The sequence below is a fragment of the Dama dama genome, chromosome 5 (assembly GCF_033118175.1).
Source record: "Dama dama isolate Ldn47 chromosome 5, ASM3311817v1, whole genome shotgun sequence".
NCBI lineage: Eukaryota > Metazoa > Chordata > Mammalia > Artiodactyla > Cervidae > Dama > Dama dama.
This window is the reverse complement of record NC_083685.1, coordinates 90,271,303-90,299,167: the sequence shown is the minus strand read 5'-3', so window position 1 is coordinate 90,299,167 and position 27,865 is coordinate 90,271,303. Positions and strand designations below refer to the sequence as shown.

Genomic DNA, 27,865 nt, shown 5'->3' with positions numbered 1-27,865 from the left:
ACTGCTTTGAAAGTGGAACTCTCGGCGGCCGAAACTACCCAGCGAAGACCACTGCCAGCCACCGAGGAGGGCCGCGGGCCGGTGGCAAACCCCCGGCTCCGCTTTTCCGGGTTCAGAACGGTGCGCCCGGGGGCGGGGCTTGTGTGTCAGTCGTGGGCCGCTACCCAGCGCTCTCCTTCCGGAGCCACGCCTTCACTTCGCGCAAGCAGCCAGTCGGCCCCGCTGGTTCGCGGGAGTCGGGCGGGGCAGAGCAGGGAGAAGGTTGGCTGGCTGGCGGGCTGCGGGGGGCGGGGCGCAGACGCGCCAACGCTCCCTCGCCCAGCGTCGTCCCTGCGCGTGCTGCTGGTCGGCCCGCGGCGGCGCAGCTCGGAGCCGGCGGGGCGGGCGCGGGGAGGCGGGTGGCGCCCCGGCAGGGCGGGGGCCGGAGCCAGGCCGGGCCGGGGCCGGAATGCCCCTGTTCTTCTCCGCGCTGTTGGCCTTGCTTTTGTTAGGGCTCAGCGCCCTCTTCCTAGGCCGGTGAGGGGATCCCGGCCACGGCGGGTGGCGGAGGGGGTGGGAAGGGAAGGAAGAGCGACTGAGGAGGGGGCGCGCTGGAAAGAGGCGCGCGGGAGGGGGTTAGGGGGAATTGCGCGGGCGGCGGAGGGGGAGGGGCCGGGGAGGAGGCGCGCGACGAGGGGAGGGGTCGAGCGGGGGCGTAAGAGTGGAGCTGGCTGGAGGGAACCGCGAGAACCCGGAGACTGAGCAAGCGGCCGAGGCCTCAGAAGATGCTGAGATTGGGTCGCGGATAGGGGTGTGAATGAGGAGGGGGCCCGGCATAGTGGTTTTTCTCTCCCCAACCGCATGCCCAGAATGTCCCCTTCCCCGAGTGCGAAGGGCACCTGCAGCCTCGCCCTAGAGAGCCGGAACAGGTCTGGCTGCCCAGGGAGAGCGGCATTGGAGCCGGCCGGATGTGACCCCACACTGCCTTCTCGCAGACACCTGTCTGGAGGGCGGACAAAGAGACTTTTAGGGGGTTGTGTGATGGCACACCTGACACGGATGCCTGGACTTCAACTCCTGTCGGGACCTCTTCTCTCTACCTCTGAGGTTCCTAAGGATTTGAGGGATTGCTTTCTTTGTCTCCAACTTAAACGGTGGCGCTTAGTTTGTCTGATTTCATTTGGGTGGAGGGGACACTTTGGGGCTAGGGTCCTGATCAGCGTGACTGAATGTATATGGCAGAGTGGTGTTTTGGGAGACAGGACAATTGCCCAGAAGATCAAGCTCCAGTTCATGACCCTTTGCCAGGCTTTCTAAGACCTGCAGGGGGTGAGGGTGGCCACCCTTTGGGAGAGGGTCCTGTGAACTCACAAGGATTTTTCTGCAGGTGGCTTGTGGTCCGGTTGGCCACCAAGTGGTGTCAGCAGAAGCTGCAGGCGGAACTAAAGATTGGCTCCTTTTTTTGGATTCAGAATGTCAGTCTTAAGTTTCAGCAGCACCAGCAAACAGTGGTGAGTCCTGGGGAACTCCTGGGGAATGTATGTGGGTTGATCTAGCTGAATTTCAACTTTTAATTTCCTTTTTTAAAAATCCTGGTGCTTTCCTAGTTAACCCAGCCTTGCCACCCCTTTGCCAAGATGATTTTAGAGCCTGTTTGGGAATACTGGAACTGATGCAAGTTGTACTTCTAAAAATGCTTTAAAAAAAAAAATGCTTTTGAGGCACAGGGTGTCCAGGTCATGTAAAAAAGATAGGGAAGTAAAGTACAGAACAAAAATACAGAAGTAACGCAGAGAACAAAGATAACGAAGATTACCATTCTAATATAAGAGGGAAAATGACAAAAATCCATGAAAGAGAAATATTAAAGTATAACCAATGTCACTGAGACGAACAAGATATAGTGCTGAGGAGAGAGCCTGGGGCAAATGGGATGGAGAATAGCGGAAGGGCTCTCACACTTCCTCCTCTTCTTATGCCCTTTCTTGTCTTGTCAAACTGCTCTGGGATTACCTAACAGCTAGTGTACAAAGCTTCCTCCCACACTGTTTCAGGAAATCGATAGCCTGTGGATTTCCAGCAAACTCCTTAGCCATGATCTGCCGTGAGTACCCTATCTCTTCGCTCTCCTCTTGGGGAATATTTTAGGATTGTGGTTTGCAGATTGAGGTTAGTTTACAGAGGCCCCACAGCCCAAGGAGGGAAGTGGGTTCTTGCTGGTGTCTCTGGGTTAGTTAGCCTGGAAGCTGTTGTTTTGTGAGACAGATATTGATAAGTACTGTGAGACTGTCTTCCATGATTTGAGCTATATTTTTAGGGGGGATGGGAAAATGGATATGAGGTAGGGGAAAAGACTGGCGTGGAAGGGGTTTGGACCTGAATGGCAGTGAGATTTCTCTCCTGGACAGACACTATGTGGCCTTGTGCTTTGGAGAAGTACGTATCAGAACTGACCTGCAGAAGGTTTCTAGCCTGTTTGCCCCATTCTCCCAGAGTACTGGGGCGCACCAAAAGGAGCTGGCCTTCAGCCCATCCTTATTGAAGATCTGCCAGGTGAGGCTACTTTCCCACTTCCCTGGACTGAAGTAGGAATGGCTGGCTTTGGAGTCACGGGTGACTTTTTCTAATGTACTTAAGGCATAACACCAAGAGGTGCCTCATTCTTTTTCCACTGGAAAGGAACGACATTGCCTTGATATTAATTATCATTCATCTTTGCATCTTCCTTCCAGCTGTTTTCCATTCATGTAGATTCTATAAACATCATGGTCCTCAAGGTGGCTACTTCTGAGTCCTTGTGGCATATTCAGATCAGAGAAAGCAGTTTTCTTTTGGATAGTGATGGGAAGAGGTAAGCACTGGGTAGGAGAAGATTCGGTAACCCTGTTGTTGCCTTACAGTTGTCTCAGGCGGGGTGGATATCAGGGCCTTCTTATTTAGGTGTCATGTTCTCTCGTTCTGTGTGATTTGAGCAGAGAGTAAGATTAAGCACTTCTGCTTGCCTTGTGCCTTCCAGCCAACAAAGCTCGATTGAAGGTAAATGATGAGGAAAGGGGCCAGGCTCTCTCTTTTTTTTTTCCTTTCCCAGGCTGAAATGTGAGGTGAGCCTAAGTCAGATCAACAGCAAAGTTCTAAAGAGCGGCCAGTTGGTGAGTACGTCACAGTCATTCAGATGCTTTATTTTTCTTCTGGGCATAAAATACAAAGGCGCTCAGGGCTTGCACTCTAGATTATATGTGCTGTGGGGTTCCCTCAGGGATGTGTTCCAGACCACAGCATTTTGACTGCAAGCTCCCAACACAGTCACACCTTAAGAGGCCTGTCTTCCCTGTAGGAGGACACCTGTCTAGCGGAGCTGTCACTTGCCCTAAAGTTGTGTCTTGAGGTGGGCATCAGCAGCGGGCAGCTGAAGGCGATCACGGTGGATGTCTGGACACTCCATGCCGAACTGCATGAGGGCCTCTTTCACAGTCAGCTGCTGCGCCAGGGCGCAGGCCTGGCCCCCAAGCCTCTTCCCTGTTCAGGTAAAGTCCCAGTCAGTGAGCTTCTTAGCTTCCCTGTTGGGCATGCTTTTGGAAGTTAAAAAAAAATAGCGGTCTCACCACTCATTTAGGTGTGATTTGTTATTTGCCACGGCCTTTAATCCTGGCCTTTGAGGATAGCTAGAGGATAGAGGGCATTTGCTTGTGGTACGTGAAAGAACATTTTGTGGGTAATTATCATAAATGAGGCCTGAACTTTGTGTTTTGTACATGTTCCCCTACTAAATCCTCAGTGTTTCACAAATGAGGAAACTAAAGTGCCTAGGGAGATTAGATAACTTGACTGAGATCGCATGGGTATTCAGTAGTAAAAATGGGTTTTGAATTATTTGGCCCAAAAGTCGGTATTCTTTTCATTATAATAACCTGCTCTCCATACTGTTTTTTATTTATTTTGACATGTACACACTATTACACTTATTTACTTTATTTTTATCCACACTGGGTCTTTGTTGCTGCATGCCAGCTATCTAGTTGCAGAGAGCTGGGTCTACTCTCTCGTTACCATGCACAGGCTTCTCATTGCGGTGGCTTTTCTTGTTGAGCACAGGCTCTAGGCACTTGGGCTTCAGCTGTTGTGTCACACAGGCTCATTAGTTGTGGCTCGCAGGCTCTCGAGTATGGGATCAATAGTTGTGGTGCACAGGCTTAGTTGCTCTGTGGCATGTGGGATCTTCTTGGACCAGGGGTTGAACCTGTGTCCCTTGCATTGGCAGGCAGATTCTTACCCACTGCGCCACCAGGGAAGTCCTCCAGACTGTTTTTCAGACCCTGGGGAAGGAAGTACAGTAGGTGCCTGGATCTCTGGCATCTTGGCCTTATTGCCTAGGTTTGGACGTTTGCCTAGCCTACTTTATGTGGGAAGGTTTGGCTGAAGAGGGCATGGCATATTGAGAGACTTGAGTGTTAAGAGCTGATGGCTTTTGTATTATTTATTGGTGTTTTCAGAGGTGACAGAGGACTTGGCTGAGCCAACTCTGCCTGGCCTATACCTCCTTCAGCAGCTGCCAGACCAGGTCAAGGTGAAGATGGAGATCACAAGCGTGGTGTTGTCCATGAATAGTCAAAAGAGGTGAGGTCTCTCCTGACACAGAAGTGTGGAGAGTGATAGTTGGAGCTGTGTGCTGGGGTCTCCATAACCAGCCCAGTAGCTGCACTGAGCTTGTGTGAAGGGGCAAAGGGAGTAAGACCAGCATCCCACATATTTCTAAGCCAGACTCTGTCTCTGGTCCAGGCACCTGAATTGGACATTGAAGCTGCTGCAGTTCCTGTACCACCGTGACGAGGATCAGCTGCCCCTGCGAAGCTTCACAGTGAATTCTGATGTGGCACAGATGAGCACCGAGCTCCTTCTGAAAGGTTCATGGGTGGGGTCAGTGGTCCTGAGAGAGAACGGGAGGCCCAGACACACACTTCCCCAATGCCTTACTCGGTCTTCTTAACTCAATATCAGTGGAGCAGAGGAGGGGCAGTTGGGAACATACTGAAACTAACGAGTGTCGGTGACATGCTTCTCATCTCCGTGCCCGCCTCTGACCCCTCCTAGTCTTTCCTCTCACCCCGTCCTCCTCTCATCCGCCCTTTGCCCTTACAGATGGGTTGTTGCTGTCCCAGAGCCGCCAGCGTATTGTCTGCCTCAGTTCCCTCAAGGCTAACGTGCAGGTCTGTTGACCAAGAACCATTCCTTTTTCTGCTCTCCCCGTACGTCATTGAGTCATGAGCATATAAAATAAAACCTGAGCCCACAGTTCTGGTGTCCTCGTTTCCAGGTGACCACCATTGACCTCTCAGCCTCCCTGGTTCTGAACACTTGTATTATTCATTACCGGCACCAGGAGTTCTCTCACTGGCTACACATGCTAGCACTGGAAACCCAAGAGTCTAGTTCATCTGTTCTTAAGCAAAGGAAGAAAAGGTCAGTGTAATCTTTTTCGGCCACTGTCTTATCAGGTGGATTCTTGGATTTTTTTGGTCTAAAGTGGCCTCTTGTGTTAAATATGTATGTGGTTGTTTGATCTTTTTAAAATCTCAGTTTCAACAGCCCAGTCTTAACAGCAAACATGCTTTATATTTTCTGTTAGATGAGACTCTGGCAGTAGAATGCATTCATTCAACAAATTTCTTTGTTTTTATGTCCTCAGTGCCCAGCACAGTCCTTATTATATAAAATGAACATTTCTTGAACTGAGCTTAAATAATCAATGTCTCATCTGCCTTAGATTTTAAGGTACCTGCCATGTCATTAGTGCCATGTCTCTGTGTGTGTAGTACTTGCATTGTGTCCCATAGAGGAGGTCAGCGGTTTGTAAGTGATGCTACTTGGTGGTATTAAGTTGAATCATAAGATACACTGATATTCACCATATTTGATATATACTGTTTGATACATGAAAATAGCAATTTCATCTGGTTCAACCTCATAAGTCTCTATGGATTATCACTGGGAGTAGGAGGAAGCTGATGAGTTCAATCTTTTTCTCGTTGCATCCTTTCCTAAGAATCATAACAAAACTCACCCTGCCTTTTGAGAGCTTCTGAAATCTGTAACATGATAGGAAGTTGCAGTTCTTTCCTTGTCAAACAATGAGGTCTTGTCCCCGTACAGAGCCTTTCCTCAAATCCTGGCACCTATCATCTTTAGCACCTCCATCTCCAATGTCAATGTTTCCATTCAGCTGGGAGATACGCCGCCCTTTGCCTTGGGATTCAATTCCATCTCTCTGGGTAAGGCTCTGTGATGGAAAAGGAACAATTTGTTCGTTAGTGGAGCTGGGCCCAGTTGATGGCCACTGTGGCTCCAAAGAAGTCCTCTCTCCCACATTCTATTTAGATTACCAGCACTTGAGACCACAGAGTATCCATCAACGGGGCGTCCTAACTGTGGACCACCTCTGCTGGCGGGTGGGCAGTGACTCCCATATTCAGAGAGCACCCCACCCACCCAATATGCATGTTTGGGGTGAGGCGCTTGTCCTGGACTCCTTCACACTACAGGTAGGTGGGGACTTTGGTGAACAGTAGCCTGTAGAGTTTGCTCATCCTGCTATGCTCTAGAGCACTGAGCACCTTTTTTGGCAGCAGACGGTGTACCATGCATTGCAGAACTGTGTGTTGGCATACTTCTGATGAAGTCCCTTTGTTTCTTTTCTAGGGTAGCTATAACCAGCCTCTTGGCCTGTCCAGTACTCAGTCAGATACCCTCTTTCTCGATTGTACCATCCGAGGACTGCAGGTGGAGGCATCAGATACCTGTGCTCAGTGTCTTTCTCGGATCTTCTCCTTAATGGGTCCACAGTCCGGGAAGTCAGCTGTCTCTAGGGAATCCTCATTTGGGGAATCTGTGTCGTTATTGTGGAAGGTGGACTTGAAGGTGGAGGACATGAACTTGTTCACCCTTTCTGCCCTGGTTGGTAAGTGAGACAGGAAATGGGTTGTTATACAGTATAGTATACAGCATACTGTACTGAAGTGGGTAGTTTGTAACCTAAGCAGATTACGCTGCTGCTCCTCACGTAATCAGTTATTTGAAAATTTTCTAAGTCAGAGGCAGGAAATGTTAAAAGGTCTTGTGTAACTCTTGGGCTTCTTGATATTTCTTAAGGGTTTACAGATAGCAAAGTGTATAAGAAGAAAACAGCTTTGATATCAGGAGAAGGAGATGCAGTTAGTTTTCTGTTTCTTTGTGTATTTAGTTCTAGAGAGAAACTGATACATCTCTGGGGAATTGGTGGGAGTTTGGGTACTTCTTTGGCCCTTCCAGCTGTAGTTAGGTTAAAATGGGAAAGGAAAAACTTCCCCACAACATGAGGAATTAGGTTAGGAAAGTGTGGGGAATAAGGATAGCCAGAGTGAAGGGAATAAGGAAGGAAGGAGAGCAAGGACTGCAGTAGGCGTTTGAGAGCTGGACACCAACCCTGGCATGGCTTCTGGATGTTAGGTGCTTCTGAGATCCGGCTGGACACACTGACTGTGCTGGGAAGTGCTGAGACCTCCACTGTGGGTGTTCAAGGACTTGTGCTTGCACTGGTGAAGTCGGTCACAGAGAAGATGCAGCCCTGTTGTAAGGCTCCTGACATCCCCACTCCAGTACTCGGCTTCTCCATGGTCTCCGTCACCTATCACAGCAGCATCCGCTCTCTAGAGGTAATGTTTCTATGGTGAGGTGGGGTTGAGTTGGTTTTTCCCTGGCTTAGAGCATTTTCCAGTCTTGAGTCATGTTGTGAAACTCACCTGTGAGAAACATAATGCCTAGTGGTTGGTCTTTTTTCCCTGGCTTGTTCTGTACATTTTTATCTTTTAATATGGAACTTAAAATATATATAAAACCGGAGAGTATATGAACTTCCATGCAACCATACCAGGCCTCAGTAATTACCAATTTAGGACCAACCTCATTTAGCTAAACTCTGAACAGTTGCGCCTGCCTTCTGTGGGATTATTTTGAAGCAGATATCAGACATATAATTTCAACTGTAAAGATTTTAGTGCATATATCTGATATACGGATACATATATATGTATATATATGAGTAAAGGGCTCTTAAAGGTCATGATCTGGTGGCATTTTACTGAAGCACTCAGCTCATCAACAGGCTAGAAGAGATCTGAAGATGGAGGCACTGGAAAGTTTTGAGAGGCTTCCCACTACCTTTCTTCTCAGGGTATCATTTCAGTTGGACATGGGGTCCTCTTGGGAGGAGAGTGAGATATTTCCCTGTTCATCAGACTTCAACTTCCTTTGGAAACTGAAGAGTTTCCTTTACAGAGATTGGAACTTAGAGGAATTTTTTGGTCTTGGAATTTAAATTTCCTCTGTCTGCTTAACTATGGAGAAGTGAGTTTGTTTTTCAGGCTAACAGAGTTCCTCTAATCCCTTCTTTGAGGCATACTTTCCCATAAGTCAATTGCTGTATGAACTTGTGACTAGTACTTTTTAAGAATTAAGTCAAGGTACAATCAGTGCATGAAAATTTCCCAATTGATTATTGCAGTGGTTATTATACAAGGTGGTCGTTATGGAAAGGTAACTCATGAGCAGAAACGTAAAAGCCAGATGACTTTTTGAGTACATCTATATACTGGGTATTCTCTGGTAGATGCTAGAGAATTAAATGGCTTCTATTTTCAGACAATTTAGATTCTGGTTGAGTAGACCTTAAAAAAAGTGTAAGTGCTTTTAAGTTTAAGAAGGAACTGTTAGCTCAGCATACTAGTGCAAAGAGGAGCAAAGCACGGGGATAATTAATGTGGGTTGCTCAGGAAGGACTTCTGAGTGGAGATGGTTCTTGTGCATGTATAATAGTTCCTGCATCTCTCATGTTCTAGGATGTGGTAATCGATTGATCCTTTCTTCTTGTTCTGTAAAGGTTCAGTGTGGCACAGGGCTGACCTTACTCTGGAGCCCCCCAGATCACATGTACCTGTACCAGCATGTGCTGGCCACCTTGCAGTGCCGAGACCTCCTAAGAACCACTCTTTTCCCTGAGACTGTTCCCCTTGTTGAGCTAGAGACTCCAGCGACCCCCTCTGAGCCAGAAAGCTGTCCCCCGGAGTCCTCCCCGCCAAAGCGGCTGCTAAACCTGACGCTGGAGGTGAGCACGGCCAAGCTGACAGCTTTTGTAGCTGAGGACAAGTTCATCACCCTGGCTGCTGAGAGTGTGTCCCTGAGCCGGCACGGGGGCTCACTGCAGGCCTACTGCCCAGAGCTGGCCGCAGGCTTCGATGGCAACAGCATTTTCAGCTTCAAGGAGGTGGAGGTGCAGCTGCTGCCTGAGCTGGAGGAGATGATCCTTCACCGGAACCCCTTCCCTGGGCTGCAGACGCTCCGGAACCGCGTCTGGCTCCTCGCCCTGGGTTCGGTCTCCGTGGAGTTTCCTTATCAGTATGATTTCTCTCGGACTCTGGACGAGGCTGTGGGAGTTCAGAAGTGGCTGAAGAGCCTGCACGGAGGGTCCCGCTCTCAGGCTTCTCCCAGCTCTGTCCCGCTCCCGCCTGATATACTCCTGAAGGTCCAGCACTTCTCGTGGGTTTTCCTGGATGACATTTTTGAGGTGAAGCTTCGCGATAACTACGAGCTGATGAAGGACGAGAGTAAGGAGAGTGCCAAGCGGCTGCAGCTGCTGGATGCCAAAGTGGCCGCCTTGCGGAAGCAGCACGGGGAGCTCCTGCCTGCCCGCAAAATCGAGGAGCTCTATGCCTCTCTGGAACATAAGAACATCGAAATCTACATCCAGCGCTCCCGTCGTCTCTATGGCAACACGCCCATGCGCCGGGCCCTGCTCACTTGGAGCCTGGCAGGGCTAGAACTGGTGGCTCTGGCAGACGCCTCCTTCCACGGGCCTGAGCGTGTGCTAGAGCAGGTTCGAGAGCTTGATCCAGGCAGCCCTTTCCCTGTTGAGGGAATAGATCTTGTCATTCAGTGGTGTAGGATGCTCAAGTGCAGCGTCAAGACATTTCTGGGTAAGTAACACTTCCTTGTTTGCAGAGCCCAGGGTTTGCCCTCAGAGATCCAGGGAGCTCTTTGAGCAATTACAGAGGAGCTCAGTTATATTGGGAAATGCGGCTGTTTTGGGGCGTGGGTGGAGTGGGATGGGTGGACTCCTCTTTCTTTTCTCTGTTCCTGAATTTCACCCTGAAACTGCTTGGCTGAACACAGGGGCACAGCTAACACAGTCATCTTCAGGGTTAGTGCGGCTCTTGGATCTCAGCTTACCCCCCTCACTCTCTGCTCGAGGTCTCTGTGCCCTTTTTTTGGCTTTACTGCCAACTGCCAGCTCTTATTATCTCAGTTGACCGTGTGAAATAGATGTAAAAATAGTGGCAGGGGGAAGAAGGGCCTGCGAGTACTCAGACAGTTTCCTGGGTAGCCACTGTGCGTCCTCCCTGTGTTAACAGTACGGATAAGAGACTATCCCCGGTACTTGTTTGAGATCCGTGACTGGCGACTGATGGGTCGACTGGTGGGCACTGAGCAGAGCGGTCAGCCCTGCTCTCGTCGGCGTCAGATCCTGCCGTTGGGGCTTCCTTGGGGTAACGTGGCCGTTGAGAGGAACATGCCCCCACTCAAGTTCTATCATGACTTCCACTGTGAGTAGGGGAGGGCAGATGATTTGACTGAGATGGTGGTGATGGCTGGGATGGGAGATGAGCTGAGGCCCTTCTGGGGTAAAGGCTGAAGAGAGGGGTGAAGGTGTATAACAGGCTGCATCCTGTGCTCCTCTGCTCCAGCGGAAATCTTCCAGTACACCGTGGTATGGGGCCCGTGCTGGGATCCAGCATGGACACTGATTGGCCAGTGTGTGGACCTCTTGACCAAGCCCTCAGCTGACCCCAGTCCACCCCTGCCCTGGTGGGACAAGAGCCGTCTTCTGTTCCATGGGGACTGGCACATGGACATTGAACAGGCCAACCTGCACCAGCTGGCCACTGAGGTGAGGGGTCCAGAGGAGCTGTTTCCTTCTGAGGATGGTGGGGCTGGGGCTTGTACAGCATATGGGGGAAGAAAGAAAGGCACTGATTTGGGAGGAGAAGGTGATAACGCTTAGTTATATCTCACCAAGTTTTTGGGGTGGTTATAGGATCCATACAACACAACTGAAAATATGCACTGGGAATGGAACCACCTGTCTTTTCACTGGAAACCCGGTCAGTTTGTGTTCAAGGGTGACTTGGATATCAACGTGAGAACAGCCTCTAAGTGAGTGGAGTAACGGATGGAGCCTCAGACAGGGTGTGGGACTCAGGGTCAGGGGAGATGGGGAGAGCTGAGGGGCTGCTGGTGACCAGGGCTGTATTGTGAGCCAGGTATGACGACTGCTGCTTCCTTCACCTGCCTGACCTCTGCATGACCCTGGACCTGCAGTGGCTGTGCCACGGGAACCCTCACGATCACCATGGTGTCACTCTGCGGGCCCCAGAGTTCCTGCCTGAGGTGCCCTTGGGCCAGTTCCATGACTCCTACCGGGCCTTTCGCTCCGAGAACCTCAATCTCTCCATCAAGATGGATCTGACTCGGCATAGTGGAAGTGAGGCTTGGGTCTGGGGCAGTGGGGAGGAAGGGCTTGGGAGGATGAGCTTAGACACTGAGGACTTCAGCTTGACCCTCCAGAGAGGGGATCAGAAAAGAGCAAGGGAGCTTGGGGGTTAGGATCCTTTTTGGAAGAGGGTTGGTAGAAGTAGAGTTTTTGGGTCTTTGAAAGGAGAGAGTATTGGAGAGTATGAGGCTTGAGTGCCATTGGGGTTTTTAAACCTCTAAAATCTGAAGCTTTGGGGCCTTCCCTGGTGGTGCAGTGGTTGTCAATCTGCCTTCCAATGCAGGGGACATGGGTTTGATCCCTAACCAGGGGACTAAGATCCCACATGCTGGGGCAGTGAAGCCCCTGTGCTGCAGTGAAGGCCCTGCACAGCCAAAGTGAAAAAGAGAAATAAAGTACTGGGAGCTAGTGCTTCCACAGCGTGTGGTGTGCTTAGTCGTGTCCAGCTCTTTGCCACCCCAAGGACTACAGCCTGCCCGGCTCCTCTGTCCATAGGATTTCCCAGGCAAGAATATTGGAGTAGGTTCCTATTTCCTTCTCCAGGGGCTCTTCTTGACCCGGGGATTGAACCCACATCTCTTGAGTTTGCTGCATTGGCAGTCAGGTTCTTTACTACTAGTGCCACCTGGGAAGCCCTTCAACAAGTGAATTATATATATAAAAAAAAAGCAAAACCCTGAAGCTAGGAAAGGATTTAGCTTCATCTGTGTTTTTTAATTTTTTTTATTTATTTGGCTGTGCCAGGTCTTAGTTGGCACACAGAATCTTCATTGTGGCCTGTCAAAATTTTCAGTTGAGGCCTGTGGCATGCAAACTCTTAGTTGCAGCATATGGGCTCTAGTTCCCCGACCAGAGATTGAACCCAGGCCCCCCTGCATTGGGAGCGCAGAGTCTTAGCCACTGGACCACCAGGGTAGTCCTTCATCTGTGTTTTAACCACAGCTGGAAAATGTCTATCGTTTCTTTTGCAGCGATATCCCAGCCCCGGATTCTGCTGTATAGTAGCACCCTGCGCTGGATGCAGAACTTCTGGGCAACTTGGACTAGTGTCACAAGGCCTATTTGTAGGGGAAAGCTCTTCAACAACCTGAAACCCAGCAAGAAGAAACTTGGCCAGCACTACAAACAACTTTCCTATACCGCGCTTTTTCCCCAGCTGCAGGTCAGCTCTGATGGTGCTGCTGACATCTGTCCACTTCTCTAGTTTTCTTGTTTTCCCTCACTGGGTCTCTGAGTCACCTCCCTGACGCCATCCTTGGTTCAGTGTTATGTTCTCTTGTTGCCAGGTGCATTACTGGGCCTCATTTGCCCAGCAACGTGGCATCCAAATTGAGTGCAGTCAGGGCCACGTCTTCACTCGGGGAACTCAGCGACTTATACCTCAAGGTAAGATCAGAGGCTCCTTTGTTTCTCCACGCCTGTTCCTCGTCCTGTTCCTCAGTTCCCTCCCTGGCCTCTCTTTCTGCCCCACACTGGTCTCCTGTTCTGGTTTGCATGGGCCCCGTATGCCTCCTCTCCTCAGCGGGCACAGTGATGCGGCGCCTCATCTCTGACTGGAGTGTGACACAGATGGTTAGTGACTTAAGTCAGGTGACTGTTCACCTGATGGCTTCGCCCACTGAAGAGAACGCTGACCACTGCCTTGATCCCTTGGTAACAAAGACCCACCTACTGAGCCTGTCCTCCCTTACCTACCAACGGCACAGCAATCGCACGGCTGAGGAGGTACCGCCTGACACATTCTACTGCCTTGCTTGTATCAGTAGGTGTCTAAGTCTGCTCAGCTGCCATAACAGAATACTGTAAGCAGAGGGGCTTAAACAGCAGAAATTTGTCTCACTGCTGGAGGCTGGGCAGCGTGGTCAGGTTCTGGTGAGGGCTGTCTTCCTGGCTTGCAGATGGCTGCCTTCTCACTGTGTCCTCACCTGGCAGGAAAAGAAGGAAGCTCTCTGATGGCTCTTCTTATGATGACAATAATCCTGTCATGAGGGCCCCACCCTAATTAGGACCCCATTTCTAAACCTGATTACCTCCTAAAGGCCCCATCTTTATAATTCCCATTAAGTTACATTGGGGATTATGGCCTCAACATACAAATTTGGTGTGAGGACACAATTCAGTTCATAGTGGTAGGCTTTAGGTTAAGTTCCTGACTATATTCTAATTATATATGTTGTTAGTTTATGATATATTCACCAGTATATGCATCCCTCTTTCTGAAAGTTTCTTTTTTCCCCTCTTTCTAAAGATAGTCTCTTGCTTTTCAAGAAATAGAATAAAACTTTTTTTTTCCTAGTGCTTTATTTGGTGGTCCCTCCCCTGCCCCCAATTAAGGAAGGATTTTAAGATTAAATTCTTTTGAGTCATTTAAAATACAGTGGCAGACAATCCACCTGCAGTGCAGGAGACACAGGTCCCAATCCCTAGGTTGGGAAGATCCCCTGAAGAGGGAAATGGCAACCCACTCCAGTATTCTTGCTTGGGAAATCCCATGAATAGAGGAGGCTGGTGGGCTATATAGCACATGGGGGTTGAAAAAGAGTTGGACAAAACTTAGTGACTAAAAACAAACAAAAAAAACCTGAGTTTAAAATACAGTGTATATAGTCAGAGTGTAATATAGTACACACACTAAGCTCACATAGTTTTTCTTTCCCTCAGTCGTCTTGTATCTCTCAGAAGAGGTCTGTTATTCAGCAAGCATGTTTGTTATCTCTGCATTTGTGGTCCAGGAGGAATGGTGGGGATTTCCATGCAACTCTGAGGTCCTTTCCCTGTTGCCTAGGAGCCCTCTACTCAAGTTGGGGATTCTGCCTTTCACACGCATCAGCTGCACTTGGTAGATTTACGGGCTTCCTGGACAACCACCAATCGGGACATTGCCTTTGGTTTATATGATGGCTACAAAAAGGCGGCTGTGCTTAAACGTAACCTCTCTACTGAAGCGCTGAAGGGGTTAAAGATTGATCCCCACCTGCCAGCCAAAAAGCCAAAGCAGAGTGTTCCTTCCAGTGCCCCAACCCCACCTCCTGTCAGCACTCCCAGCTTCAGTGGACAGCCTGATAAGGGGTCTTCAGGAGGTAAGCTGGTGGAGAAGACTCTGAAGGGTTAGGTTTAGAATTTGTATGTGGGCTTGAACAGGAGTTTAAGAAGGACTAATTCTGGGTGGTTCAGTCTGTGTGTAGAGATGAAACTGTTATTTTTCCACATTAGGCCACCTAAGTCTTACATAGCAGTGCCAGGTGGGCATTAAAGGGTCTGGTTTATGGGACTTCCCTGGTGGTCCAGTGGTTAAGACTCCATGCTTCCATTGCAGGGGGCATGGGTTCGATCCCTGGTCAGGAAACTTAAAGATTCTGGCAAAAAAAGAAAAGAGGGTCTGGTCCTTTGGCCAGGAGAAGAGGATCAGGAAGGAGTGATGACTTAGTCAGAATGACTAAGGAGAAGAAACAAAGAATTAGAGAATTATTTTGTGTTTTGATGAATTCAGTCAATAATATTCTTTGAATACCACGTAGGCACAGAGCACTATACTGGATTTAGTGAGAGATATATGACATCCTGCTTGCCTCAACAGGTTTATTATCTTTGAGCTAAGATTAGTTCATTCACTCACTGAATCACTCACTTACTCATTCATTGGTTCACTTTTTAGCTTTACTGAGGGTTTATAATGTACTAGACATGTGACCCTAGACATTAGAATTGTAAAGCTGAGGGGAAGCTCTGAAACTAAGAGTCCTGAGGAACTTCTCCTGGGGGTCCAGTGGTTAAGACTCCGTGCTTCCACTGCAGGAGGCATGGATTTGACAGGTCAAGGAACTGAAATCCTGCGGGCAGTGCAGTGCAGCCAAAAAAATAAGTCATGAAGATGCTTTGTAGGAATGTTTAAGAAGAAAGTATTTAAATGAGCAGAGGGAAGTCTAGAAAGGCTTCACAGAAAAGATAATATAATTGAGATGGGTTTTAAAAGAGAGTAAGGGCCTGGTATTCTTGCCTGGAAAAGTCCATGGACAGAGGAATCTGGCGGGCTGAAGTCCATGGGATTACATGACTGAGCATGTGTGCACGAGGGTGGAGGGAGATGGGTTGGTAGCAATAAAGTGGTAGAACTAAAAAAAAAAAAGAGTGTAAGGGGCTTCCCCAGTGACTCAGTGATAAAGAATTCACCTGCAGTGCAGGAGATGCAGGTTCAATTCCTGGGTCAGGAAGATCCCTTGGAGAAGGAAAGAGCAACCCATTCCAGTATTCTTGCCTGGGAAATCCCATGGACAGGGGAGCCTGTCGGGATGCAGCCCATGGGGTTGCAGAAGAGTCGGACATGACTGAGAGGTTTAATAGGCAAAGAAAGAAAAGGGCATTTTAGGGAGAGAGAATAATAAGTACAGAGGAATGCAAGTTCATGTTGAGTTTAAAGACAAGGTGAAAAATGCTAAGTGCCACTAGCGAGAAATTACAGAGTATGTGAGTTCTTGACTATAGTGAAGGAGGTCCTATGGTCAGGGAAGGGTTTATTGAGGCTTAGTATGGTTTAAGTATGTGGAAGTGAGGAGAAAGGGCATTGAAAGCAAAGGCAGTATCTTGAGCAAGAGTGGAGTTGGTCAAGCTCAGTATGTTCAGAGGAGAGTGAACAGTCTGGGTTGGCGCAGGGTGTAGCCAAGGGTGAAGATGCTGGAAAGGAAAGCTACGGGTAGAACATCAAAGGTCTTTCATACAAGGCTAGGGAGTTTTTGTTCCTTATTCAGTAAACAGTGGTTAACTGCTGAAGGATTTGAATAGGGGTGTGTCATCATTAGAATTTTACTTTTAGGAAGATAAATCTGGTGGTGGTGGTAGGGAGGACTGGAGAGAAAGTAACTGGAGGTGGGGGAGACAAATGAGGAAACTATTAACGGCATTTTAACAAGAGGCCAGGAGTGCCTGAACTAGGTAGAGGCAGTGGGAATGGAGATGAGGGGATGAACAGAAATGTTATGTACGTGTGTAAGATTTGGCAGCTGGTTGGAAGGGGGAGTTAGAATATGGAGAAAGAGATAACAATTGACTGATGCTTTGAGCCTGGTGACTTGATAGTAACAATAATTTCAGAAATAGGAGAGCCAGAGGCTAAACAGATTTGTGGAGGTGTAGGATTGTTGAATTCAAATTTGGACGTGCTGAGTTTGTCCTGCAAGTAATACATCTAGATAATGTCTAAAAAACAGGTGGAAATGAGGGTCTAAAAGCTTAGGGCTTAGAGTTAGAGATTGGGAGTTTCAGCATAGAGCAGTTAATGCCCAGGAGATAATGCTTAACTGTGGCAGGTATCCTGTGAAATACTTTATATATTATTCCATTTAATTCTCTCAAAAACCATATTAGATAGTTACTATTATTTTACACACAAGGAAACAGGTTAAAGCCAACTGCCAAAGGTTACCATCAAAGTAGTTGGCAGAGATAGGATCTTGAACATAGGCACGCTAGTCTAATTCTGAAGACAGTGCTCTTAACCTACCATTGTTGGACAAACTCTAGAAGAAAGAACAGGGAATAGGCCAAGGAGAGACCTTAAGAGATAGACTTATCTCTAAAACCTGGGAGAAGTTGGAGGATCTAAAGGTGTAATCAGAGAAAGCAGTAGAGCTAGAACACAGTGACACTGATGGCAAGGGAATGATTTATGTGGAAAGGAGTGGTCAACAAACAAATAGCATTTAAAACAATTTGAAGTCGAGAGGGAGGGGACAATATGTATACCTGTGGCTGGTTCATGTTGATGTTGGACAAAAACCAGCACAATTCTGTAGAGCAATTATCCTTCAATTTAAAAAATAAATTAAAAATTAAAAAACATATAAAGTGAAAAATGGAAGACGATGGAAGGGAAAAAGATCCTAGAGTAATTTAGAGGTGGATATGCCTAAGAGAAAGAAATACTTGCGTATACATAGTGTTTCTAAGTTTCTCTTGGGAATCTGTTACTTTTATTAAAATTGAAGGAAAATGAAATGACAACTGTTACCCAAAAGGGGTGGAGTGGGCTGAGCTGGAGTTGCAGGTTGGGGAGAATATGTTCTAGAGAAATTGAAAGAAGGTGTTTGGCCCTGGATGTGTTCTCTTTCCTTAACTCTGTGGCTTTTCCCCCACTTCTTCTTTCTCTGCCAGGTGCCTACATGTTGAAGAAGCTGATTGAAGAGACAGATAGGTTTGTAGTGTTCACAGAAGAGGAGTCAGGTGTGAGTGACCAGTTGTGTGGCATTGCTGCCTGCCAGACTGATGACATATATAACCGAAACTGCCTTATCGAATTGGTCAACTGCCAGGTACCTTCTCTCTACTAGAGTACCCCAAGATAGGGCTAGATGATAGTCATGTGTGTTTACCTCCCCCCTCCACCTCTACATAAGAATAGGTGGGTTGAGCTCCAAAATACTATCCTTTTTATTAATAACAGGTATCGTGGATAATCGCTTCCATTAGTAGAAGCCAGCAGAGCTCACTCAGTAAGCCAGAATTAGACCCACCTGCAGTCACTGGTACAGTCATTTCACTAACCTTTCATCTTCCTCCCGGCCCTTGTGCTGTGACTCTGCTTCTGTTTCTGGCATAGATGGTTCTTCGTGGAGCAGAGACGGAAGGCTGTGTCATTGTGTCAGCTGCCAAAGCCCAGCTGCTGCAGTGCCAACACCATCCAGCCTGGTATGGTGACACATTGAAGCAAAAGACCTCCTGGACTTGCATCCTGGATGGCATGCAGTACTTTGCTACCACTGAAAGCAGCCCCACTGAGCAGGACGGCCGACAGCTCTGGTTAGAGGTTAGTCGGCAGGACTGGGGAGGCCTGATATCTCTCCAGTTGTCCATAGTTCGCACCTTTCACCAAAATGGCTTGCAAGGTCCTTGATAGTACCTTTTGCTAGCAGGTTGTAGAATAATGAGGCTCCTAACACTTGAGTATAGAAACTCCATGCAGTCTCTGGCCTGTGATCTGTGAACACATAGTGGTTTTTCTTTTTTTTTAGGTCTCATACTATTTATTCTAGTTTGTTGCAAGAGAAATTCTCATTTCCCAACGTGAGAGTAAAATGAGTTGCCACTTTTTAACTTGAGATTGCTGACCACTGTAAGGTCATGCTTACCAGTAGGCAGCCAAAAAACCAGGCAGTAAGTCTGATAATTTTCAATAAGCTCTCTAGCTGCCCTTTCTCTGATCTCTCATGAAGATGGTTGATTAGTTGTTTCAGAAAATCAGGAAGGTTGAATAGAAAGACTGCTTGTCTGGGAGGCAGGTTACTATGTGAGATATGATTTCAGTTTTGCCATTTTAGTAGCCATGAGCCCTTGGGCAAGTCACCTTTATTTGTGAAACTGAATTAATATTTCACTCACACAAGGTTGTTGAAAGGATCAAATAGAAAGTACTTTGAAAAATACAAAGCTTCATTCTGATGGAAGTCAAGTCGTATTTAAGTCAGTATGTTTGGGGAGGTCTTAGTTGTATATTAAGATAATTTTTTTTTGTTAGGTGAGATTGTGAGCAGTTGGCAGGGACCAAGCTATAAATTTTCAGCATTTTGGTAAAACTAAGTTTGCACTGTAATTTCTAGGATATACCATCATCAAATTTATTGGTAACTCTAATGGATATGAGATGTACCTAGCCACTATTCTGCATTGTGATTACTTAACAGGTGTTAAATGCCCACATTGTGCTGGGTGTGGTCCATTCAGATGAGTTACTGGATCCAGCTACATCTGATTGGGACCAGTGTGATAATTTCATTTCTCATTCTCATTGGAGACAAAGCTAACCCCTCCTCCCTCCTGCCTGACTGGTACTTATTACTTCAATGATCTTAAGGCTCAACCCCAAGTATAAATTATATAAGAGGTAATAAGTATTGAATCAGGGTCAGGTTGATGATAATGTGAAAGGTGCTGATATATTACAGCTGTAGTTCAGGTGAGCAGTACTGTTTACCAGTAGTCTCAGGAGATAGGCAGAGAAAATGTTAACTACTCATGCAGAGGTAGGCAGGATGAACTATGCAAGATCTCCCTTTTTGGCATTTTCTGGACCACTGGTTCTTTTAGGCATGCCTTCTTTTGCAAGGGAATTCTTTTTTTCTCAGACTGTGGTATTAGCTTTAGAGTAGAACGTCCTTGGCTGAGGTTGGAAGGACTTTGACATTGCCATTCCTATACGAATTTTTTTGTGACTTGGCAGATTGTCTGTGTTCTTCTCGTATCACTCAGTCTATTCACTTTGACTTCAGCTTGGCAGAGAGAGTCCAAAGAATTCAGTTCCCTTCCCCCATGGCAACAGTGTCAGAACAGTCTGAAGACAGAAAATAGCAAGAACACAAATACACAAATACCAAAATGGGTGGGAAGTAATTTGTTTTGATGAATTTTTTTTGCCCATGACGTGATTTTTTTCCATTTTTAAAAATTGTGATTAAAATACACATAATGTAAAAAAAAAAAGAAAATATACATAATATAAAACTTATAAAAAAGATAAAAAGGGACTTCCCTCACAGGCCAGTGGTTAAGACTCTGCAAACCACTGCAGGGGTGCAGGTTTGAAGAGCTCCATGCAGTGTATCATGGCCCATAAAAAGGGATAACATTATAAAAAATTTATCATCATAACCATTTTAAATGTATAGTTTAGTTGTATTAAGGACGTTCATAATGTTTTACAACCATCACCAACAGCCATGTCCCAAACTCTTTACATTTTGTAAAACTGAAACTATACCCATTAAACAGTAACTCCCCATTTCGCTTTCCCCCAGGTCCTGGCACCCACCATTCTCTTTTCTATCTCTATGATTTTGATTGCTCTTAAATACCTCTTTTATATATATATATAATATTTTAGGTATGTCATCTAAGTGGAATCATATATATTTGTCTTTTTGCGACTGACTTAACTCACTTAGTATATTGTCTTCGAGGTTCATCCATGTTGTAGCATGTGTTAGAATTTCCCTCCTTTTAAACCTGAATTCTGTTGTATGTATATACCACATTTTTGGGTGATTTCCATATTGTAGGTATTGTGAATAGCACTATTATGAATACGGGAGTACACATTTCTCTTCAAGACCTTGCCTTTAATTCTTTTGGGTATATATTCAGAAGTAGAATTGCTGGATTATAGAGTAATTCTGTTAATTTTGTTTGTTTGTTTTTAATTTTTGGCCACACTGTGTGGCATGTGGGATCTTAGTTCCCTAATCAGGGATTGAACCCACACCCCCTGCATTGGAAACAGGGAGTCTTAACCACTGGACCACCAGAGAAGTCCTTGTTTTTCATTTTTTGCAGAACTGCCATACTGTTTTCCATACTGGCTGTAACATTTTACTTCTCATCAACAGTACACAGAGTTCCAGTTTCTGCACATCCTTGCCTTATTTTCTCATTTTTTTTAATGGTAGCCATCTTTATGGGTGTGAGATTGGACATGATTTGGTTTTTACCTAGCTCGTATTTTTGTGGCCTGAATCCTGGCAAAACGTGAATGTGACTCAAGTTGGGTTTGGAGAGCTTGGGTAGTTTGAGCCAGGAGAGAGGGACATTTGTCCTTTACCTTGGCAGATTCATCAGTTCTAGGCAGTGAAAGTCTCAGTAGTATTATACTTGCATTATGGAGATATATGACCCAGTTGGGCAGGACAAGCTACTGGTTCCCCAGGAGTTAAAGATGCCTGTATCTCTGTCTTCAGGTAAAGAATATTGAGGAGCACCGGCAGCGTAGTCTGGACTCTGTGCAGGAGCTGATGGAGAGTGGGCAGGCAGTGGGAGGCATGGTTACCACCACCACAGGTCAGTTCTCACCTCTTCCCCATCATGTGGTGAGGAGCAGACATGCATCCTGAAGGGGGTCTCATTTCTTTACTTATTCTTAAGATTAATATGGGCTTCCCAGGTGACTCAGTGGTAAAGAGTCTGCCTGCCAGTGTAGGAGGTGCAGGAGACACGGCTTCAGTTCCTGGGTCAGAAAGATTTCCCTGTAGAAGGAAATGGCAACCTGCTCCAGTATTCTTGCCTGGAAAATCCCATGGACAGAGGAGTCTGGTGGGCTATAGTCTGTGGGGTCACAAAAGAGTCAGATGTGACTAAGCAACTGAGCATGCATGCATGCGGACACGTAAGATTAATATATGTGGATTAGGACCATTTTTGTGTTAGGCTGTGTTGAAAGCAAGTGTCTGGAGTTACCTAGACATCACACATAGCTGGGAGGCTCTTACAATACCTCTTTTTGAGAATGTCTTCCTCTTATCTCTTTCCTACCTCTTCCCAGATTGGAACCAGCCAGCTGAGGCGCAGCAAGCCCAGCAAATCCAGAGGATCATTTCACGCTGCAACTGCAGAATGTACTATATTAGTTACAGCCATGACATTGATCCTGAGCTGGCAACGCAGATTAAGCCACCTGAGGTTCCTGAGAACCAGGAAAAGGAAGATCTTCTGAAGAAGCAAGAAGGTATTCAGGGTTTGAAAGGCTTTTGGTAGGGTGTAGGAAACTTGTGAAGTAGTTATTTCCTTGGTGGTTTTGAGGCAGTAGTGTTATTAAGAGTCCCAGTATGCACAGGGCATTTACTTTTTATTTTTTAAGTTCTGCTAGGAAAGAACAGAATTGGAATAAATGGGGGACTTGTCTGGTGGTCCCATAGTTAAGACTTTGCGCTTCCACTGCAGGGGGCACAGATTCGATCCCTGGTTGGGGCACTAAGATCCCACATGCTGGGAGTCTCAGCCAAAAGAAACCAAATAACTGGAATGAATGCATATTGTTTGATTCTGAAATAAGCAGGTGTTTCTACCCATGAACATATCTCACCAAACCCTTTTATGGGGTTAATTAACAGACGTGGTTCAAGATACGGATTAGGAGATGGGATAGAAATTTAGGGAGAAACTGAGTCTCTTATTCAGCTGCAAACAATTATTTAGGGGCTGTGGATACCTTTACCCTCATCCATCATGAGCTGGAAATCTCCACCAACCCAGCTCAATATGCTATGATCCTGGACATCGTCAATAACCTGCTGCTCCATGTAGAACCCAAGCGGAAGGTGAGTAGGATCTGTTATAGACTACCAGTTAGCCTCAGAAGAACCCCCAGACCTTGTGGTTTTACTTGGGGTCCAGTAAGAAAAGCCATGCTTTCGACTGAAAAAGGGCCTGGTGGATGATACATCCTCTTCTAATTAGCAGCAGCAGTTGAAATTTTAGTTATCTAGGAAAGGTCTGAGTGTCCCTTGTTTTTCTTGGTCAGTTTTTTCTTTACTCAGTCACTTACCTCGAAAAACATCAAACTGCTCCCCACTTCCACCTCTGTGCCTCCCCTGTGGAACTGGCTTATTGTGAAATCCACATTGCCAAATCTTCTGCATTGGCTTACTCCTTACTCTTGCTACTAACGGTGACAGATGAAGGTGAACATTCCGGAAGAGGTCATCATTTCTTGTTCCTCTCTATATTTTACTTTACTGCAAGGCTTGTCTCTTGTTCATTTCCTTTTCTGTTCCTTTAGGAGCACAGTGAGAAGAAGCAGCGGGTCAGGTTCCAGCTTGAGATATCTAGCAATCCTGAGGAGCAGCGCAGTAGCATATTACATCTGCAGGAGGCAGTGCGGCAGCATGTGGCGCAGATACGGCAGCTGGAAAAGCAGATGTATTCTATCATGAAGGTAGTCTCCTGGGGTAGGGAGTGTGAGGGTAGGGAGGTCTCCTAAGACATGGGGAATCTCTCAGTTTCTCCTGTTCTGGCTCCCTAGTCTTTGCAGGATGATAGCAAGAATGAGAACCTGCTTGACCTGAACCTAAAGCTTCAGTTGCAGCTAAACCAGGAGAAGGCCAACCTACAGCTGGAAAGTGAAGAGCTTAATATCCTCATCAGGTGCCACAGCATTCTCCCCATGCCCTTTTCCAGTGCCCAAGATGGAGTCAGTTTCTTTTGCCTGTGTTCTGATAGTCTTTAGGTCTAGTGTATGTTATCAAAGGCTGATGTAGTAGATTCAGGCACCTTTTCCTGAATGAGCCTTGTTAGACTTGGCCAACAGATTGAGAACAGGAGAGCCCTTTTTTAGGATCCTTACTAGAGTACCTCAGGGAAAAGGAGAAAAACAAGTAGTTCAGAAAGATCATTTTTGTGGCCATGATGCTGTGCAACTGAACTAAAAATAAAATGTTTTGAAGTTGATCAGTAGGGAACACAATTGCAGATATAATCGTAGGGGTTATTAGTAGGAGCAGCTTACTTCAAGAAGCTGTAGAACTGAAGATGGCATTTGTGCTCACATGGCAGAGTGTGAGAAACAATGAATCCAATGAAAATATTTAGGGAATAGTTGTTCTAGCCTAGGTCCATCTCTGGGTTTACCTCCTGAATCATTCTAGGGCATTCCACCCCACCTCTAACCCAAATGCTGTTGCCCATATTGGCTTTGACCTTCCTATCCTTTTATAGGTGTTTTAAGGATTTCCAGTTGCAGCAGGCCAACAAGATGGAGCTGCGAAAGCAGCAAGAGGATGTGAGTGTGGTCCGCCGCACCGAATTCTACTTTGCTCAGGCACGATGGCGCTTGACCGAGGAAGACGGACAGCTAGGGATTGCTGAATTGGAGCTGCAGCGCTTCCTCTACAGCAAGGTATTGGGTATATACAGTCACACAAAGACAGCTGTATTAAGAGGCACTGACCTTTCTCAGGAGTCTAACTCACAAAGAGAGACTATTATTTGATTGTTAATGGTGGTATGCGTGGTTATTAATAATGATAGAAACATAAGCAGAGAGAGTACCCCTCACACACATTTGTTTGTGATAGTAAATAATAGAGATACAGATGAGCTTGATCGAATGCTTCCCTCATTGAAGAAGATAATTATTCTATATAGCCAGAGGAAAGTAGTCTCCCAAGTCCAGCTTAGAATAGAATCATTAATTCTAAACTGACGTACATCTTTCCTGCAGTTACCCTTGGCATGGAGGACAGGACTTTCTTCATTATTCTTCCATCTCCCCTAGAGATGTTTGGAAATGTGTTGAGGCCATTTTTTAATGTCATAGGGACTGGAAAGTATTGTTGGCACTTAGTGCCCTGGCCATCAGTGCCCATTAGAAATACTGGATTAGAGGGTGCATTGACTTCAAGAATGAAAGACATAGCAAAAGCATATGTAGAACCTGAAAACAAATGATATAGGTAGCAGTCCTCTGGCAAGCTCCTGAGAAAGGCTTATTATAGTGGATTGGGGGTTGCGATCTGTCTTTACAGGTGAATAAATCTGATGACACAGCAGAACATCTTCTGGAGTTGGGCTGGTTCACTATGAACAATCTCCTCCCTAATGCTGTCTATAAGGTAAGTCTTAGTTCCCTATTCCTAGCCCATTTACAGGCTTCCTAACACTGGGCATTTGCAGTGACACTTCCACATAAACCCAACTATGGGAAAGAATGTGGTGATGTGAGATGGAAACTTGCCTAGTTTAGCAAGACCATTGCTGCTTCTCTCGGTCTGCATAGGATTTGTGGATTGATTTATCACTGTCTATCCTACAGGTAGTCCTGCGGCCCCAGAGTTCCTGCCAGTCTGGGCGACAACTGGCCCTTCGCCTCTTCAGCAAAGTCCGGCCCCCAGTTGGGGGTATTTCTGTTAAGGAGCACTTTGAGGTTAGCAAACACTCCTTTGGGGACCCAGGAACACAAGGCAGTTAAAAGCTCTCTGTGCGTTGTTACATTAGGGATAGGTAAACTGAGGGATGATGTCTGAGCTTAATTGCTTCTTCAGCCTTTTTCCTCTTTAGGTAAATGTGGTGCCTCTCACCATCCAGCTGACACACCAGTTCTTCCATAGAATAATGGGTTTTTTCTTTCCTGGCCGAAGTGTGGAAGATGATGAGGTTGGTGATGAAGAAGATAAGTCCAAACTGGTGACTACTGGTGAGAACTTTAATGGGGAGCTCCAGAGGACTGGGGTCACAGCCCCAGAGACGGCTGAAGCTTCCAAAGGAGGACAACAGCTAGTGTACTTGCTTTTTCGTAGGAATACCAGTGGTGAAGCCTCGGCAGCTGATTGCAACAGATGATACAGCACCACTGGGCCCTGGGAAGGGTGTGGCACAGGGCTTGAATCGGAGTTCTGGGGTCAGAAGGTCATTTCGCAAAGCACCTGAGGTACCAGACATGCCCCTGCCCCTGATCATAGGAAAATGGGAGAGTCCTGGGGTACTCTGTTTGGCCTGGCTGGGGATTTCTTTTGTTTCTTTTTGAGTCTACTCCAGGGATGAAAGGAGTTGGAGATGTTTGGGGTCCTGAATTTCTTGTGATGGCTTGAGGGGTACACACTTCTTTCCTTCCACTCCTAGCACCCTGTCGATGATATTGACAAGATGAAAGAGCGAGCTGCCATGAACAACTCCTTCATCTATATAAAGATCCCACAGGTTCCACTGTGCGTCAGCTACAAGGTCTGCCCTTCCCCAGCACTTTGTTAGAACAGTATGGGAAGGGTACCAGATAAGATCAGAGATTAAAAACAGAGATAGTGAAGGTGGTCTGTGGGTAATGTGCTATTCCGTTTGGATTCCCTTAGGAATCAGTATCAGACCGAGATAGGGAGAAATCAGTATCTGTAGGTTGCTGCTGCAGAAAGGTACCAGGTGTGGACTCAAGTACTGGCTTGGACTAAAAATGGCAGCTGATACATATATTTTTTCTCTTCTCTTCCCTCTCACTCTTTCTTTTGCAGGGTGAGAAGAACAGCGTGGACTGGGGTGACCTTAACCTGGTGCTGCCCTGTCTGGAGTACCATAACAACACATGGACATGGCTAGACTTTGCCATGGCTGTCAAGAGGGACAGCCGCAAAGCCCTGGTTGCCCAGGTATCCCGGCAGAGTTCATGGCTATTTGGTTAGCAGAGGCTGGCAAGCAGATCCTCTGCTCAGGGGCATTTTGTTGTAACATGTATGTGTTATCAGGCAGCCATGGGAAGGGGCCAGGTGAATGGAGTGATTTTTATTCCTATCCTCTCCATGACTTTGCTCAGATGGTTAAATTGAATGTCTACAGAGTGTTTCATATATGTTAACTACCGTTGATTTTTAGGGAAGTGAGGACTGATATAAGTTCATGTTTAGATCGGGTTCTAATAGACTGTAAGCTTCTTGAGAGCAGAGATCGTTTAATAATCTGAATTGCCCCCATTGTGTGTCCATGTAAGTTTAATAAATACTGACTTGGTCCACTTAACTTACTCTGCCTGTCCCATTAATATTTACCTTCCCTTTTACTCCTCTCTAACCTATCAGGTAATCAAAGAGAAGCTAAGGCTGAAGCCTGCAACAGGGTCTGAGGTCCGGGGAAAACTAGAAACTAAATCAGACCTCAACATGCAACAGCAGGAAGAGGAGGAGAAAGCCCGGCTCCTCATCGGTTTAAGTGTGGGCAACAAGAATCCTGGGAAGAAGTCCATCTTTGGCAGGCGCAAGTGATCCGGCAATCCAAGAGAGGCTGCAGTACATGAGCTGACTCTGACTCAGGCCCCAGGGACTTGTGGGGTGGGAGGTGTTTCCCGTCATCCTTTAGGATCTGTGGGGGTCAGGAGCCCAAGGGTGTTGTGGAGAGAGGCCCTGCTCTTTAACAGCTGGCTGGTTCCTTGCAGACCATGGTGGATAATGCTGAGTTCTACCTCACACTGATCAGCAGGCCCAGGGCCAGAGAGGCATCAAGAGAGCAAGACCCAGGGAACGGCTCCAAGGCCAGAGTCTGGTTCCCTTGGGATCAACTGAAAGGGTTGGGGGGGGGACAGTTCTGATCAAGTGTGATAAATTTTTATAAATAGGCATATATAAAAAATACATATATATATATATATATATATATATATATATATATATTTGTAAGTGTAACTGCTCTCCCTATGTGCCAGAAAGTGGAGGGGAGGGGCTGATCATCTGTCCCTCATCCCACCACCCTGTATGAAAGTGGTATTAGTGTTCTGGGGGAATCAGCCCCTCCCCAAACTGTGCCAAGCTCACTTTGGAGAATGGCAGTAGGAGACAGGGCTGGCCATGGATCTCTCTCCCTGGGGTATCCCCTGAAGAATGGTTAAAAAAAAAAAAAAGTGATTTAAAGAGAAAAAATATATTTTAAATTTGATGCTGCTTTTTTTTTTTTTTCTAATTGTATTGAGTGTATGGTTTCAGCCTGTATCCTTTTCTCTCCATCAATCCAAGAAACCACCAATCCTAGCTGCCACTCTTGAGGGTGGCTTTTTCCTTCCTACCTGAAGCTGTATCTCAG

At 46.6% G+C, this 27,865-nt stretch overlaps 1 protein-coding gene across 2 annotated transcripts; it reads left to right on the top strand.

The window, feature by feature from the left end:
* Positions 1-391: 391 nt before the first annotated feature.
* Positions 392-27,721, top strand: BLTP2 (bridge-like lipid transfer protein family member 2). 2 transcript variants are annotated; one of them, XM_061142913.1, is made up of 39 exons: positions 392-516; positions 1,367-1,490; positions 2,034-2,083; positions 2,388-2,532; positions 2,712-2,830; positions 3,068-3,128; positions 3,314-3,503; positions 4,470-4,593; positions 4,756-4,880; positions 5,116-5,183; positions 5,291-5,436; positions 6,127-6,245; positions 6,352-6,515; positions 6,673-6,931; positions 7,459-7,664; positions 8,888-9,980; positions 10,416-10,607; positions 10,749-10,951; positions 11,099-11,217; positions 11,325-11,545; positions 12,526-12,716; positions 12,841-12,940; positions 13,077-13,279; positions 14,340-14,634; positions 17,702-17,859; positions 18,147-18,353; positions 21,274-21,373; positions 21,855-22,037; positions 22,508-22,629; positions 23,091-23,246; positions 23,334-23,455; positions 24,026-24,206; positions 24,835-24,921; positions 25,122-25,232; positions 25,367-25,502; positions 25,606-25,736; positions 25,928-26,029; positions 26,311-26,445; positions 26,872-27,721. In XM_061142913.1, exons 1-39 carry the CDS (start codon positions 449-451, stop codon positions 27,052-27,054), a joined length of 6,699 nt encoding a protein of 2,232 aa, XP_060998896.1. In that variant the 5' UTR covers positions 392-448; the 3' UTR covers positions 27,055-27,721. The 2 variants fall into 2 exon arrangements, 1 of the variants encoding a protein (XP_060998896.1); XR_009692949.1 differs by lacking the exons at positions 25,928-26,029; positions 26,311-26,445; positions 26,872-27,721 and having other exon boundaries at positions 434-516; positions 25,351-25,502.
* Positions 27,722-27,865: the final 144 nt, after the last annotated feature.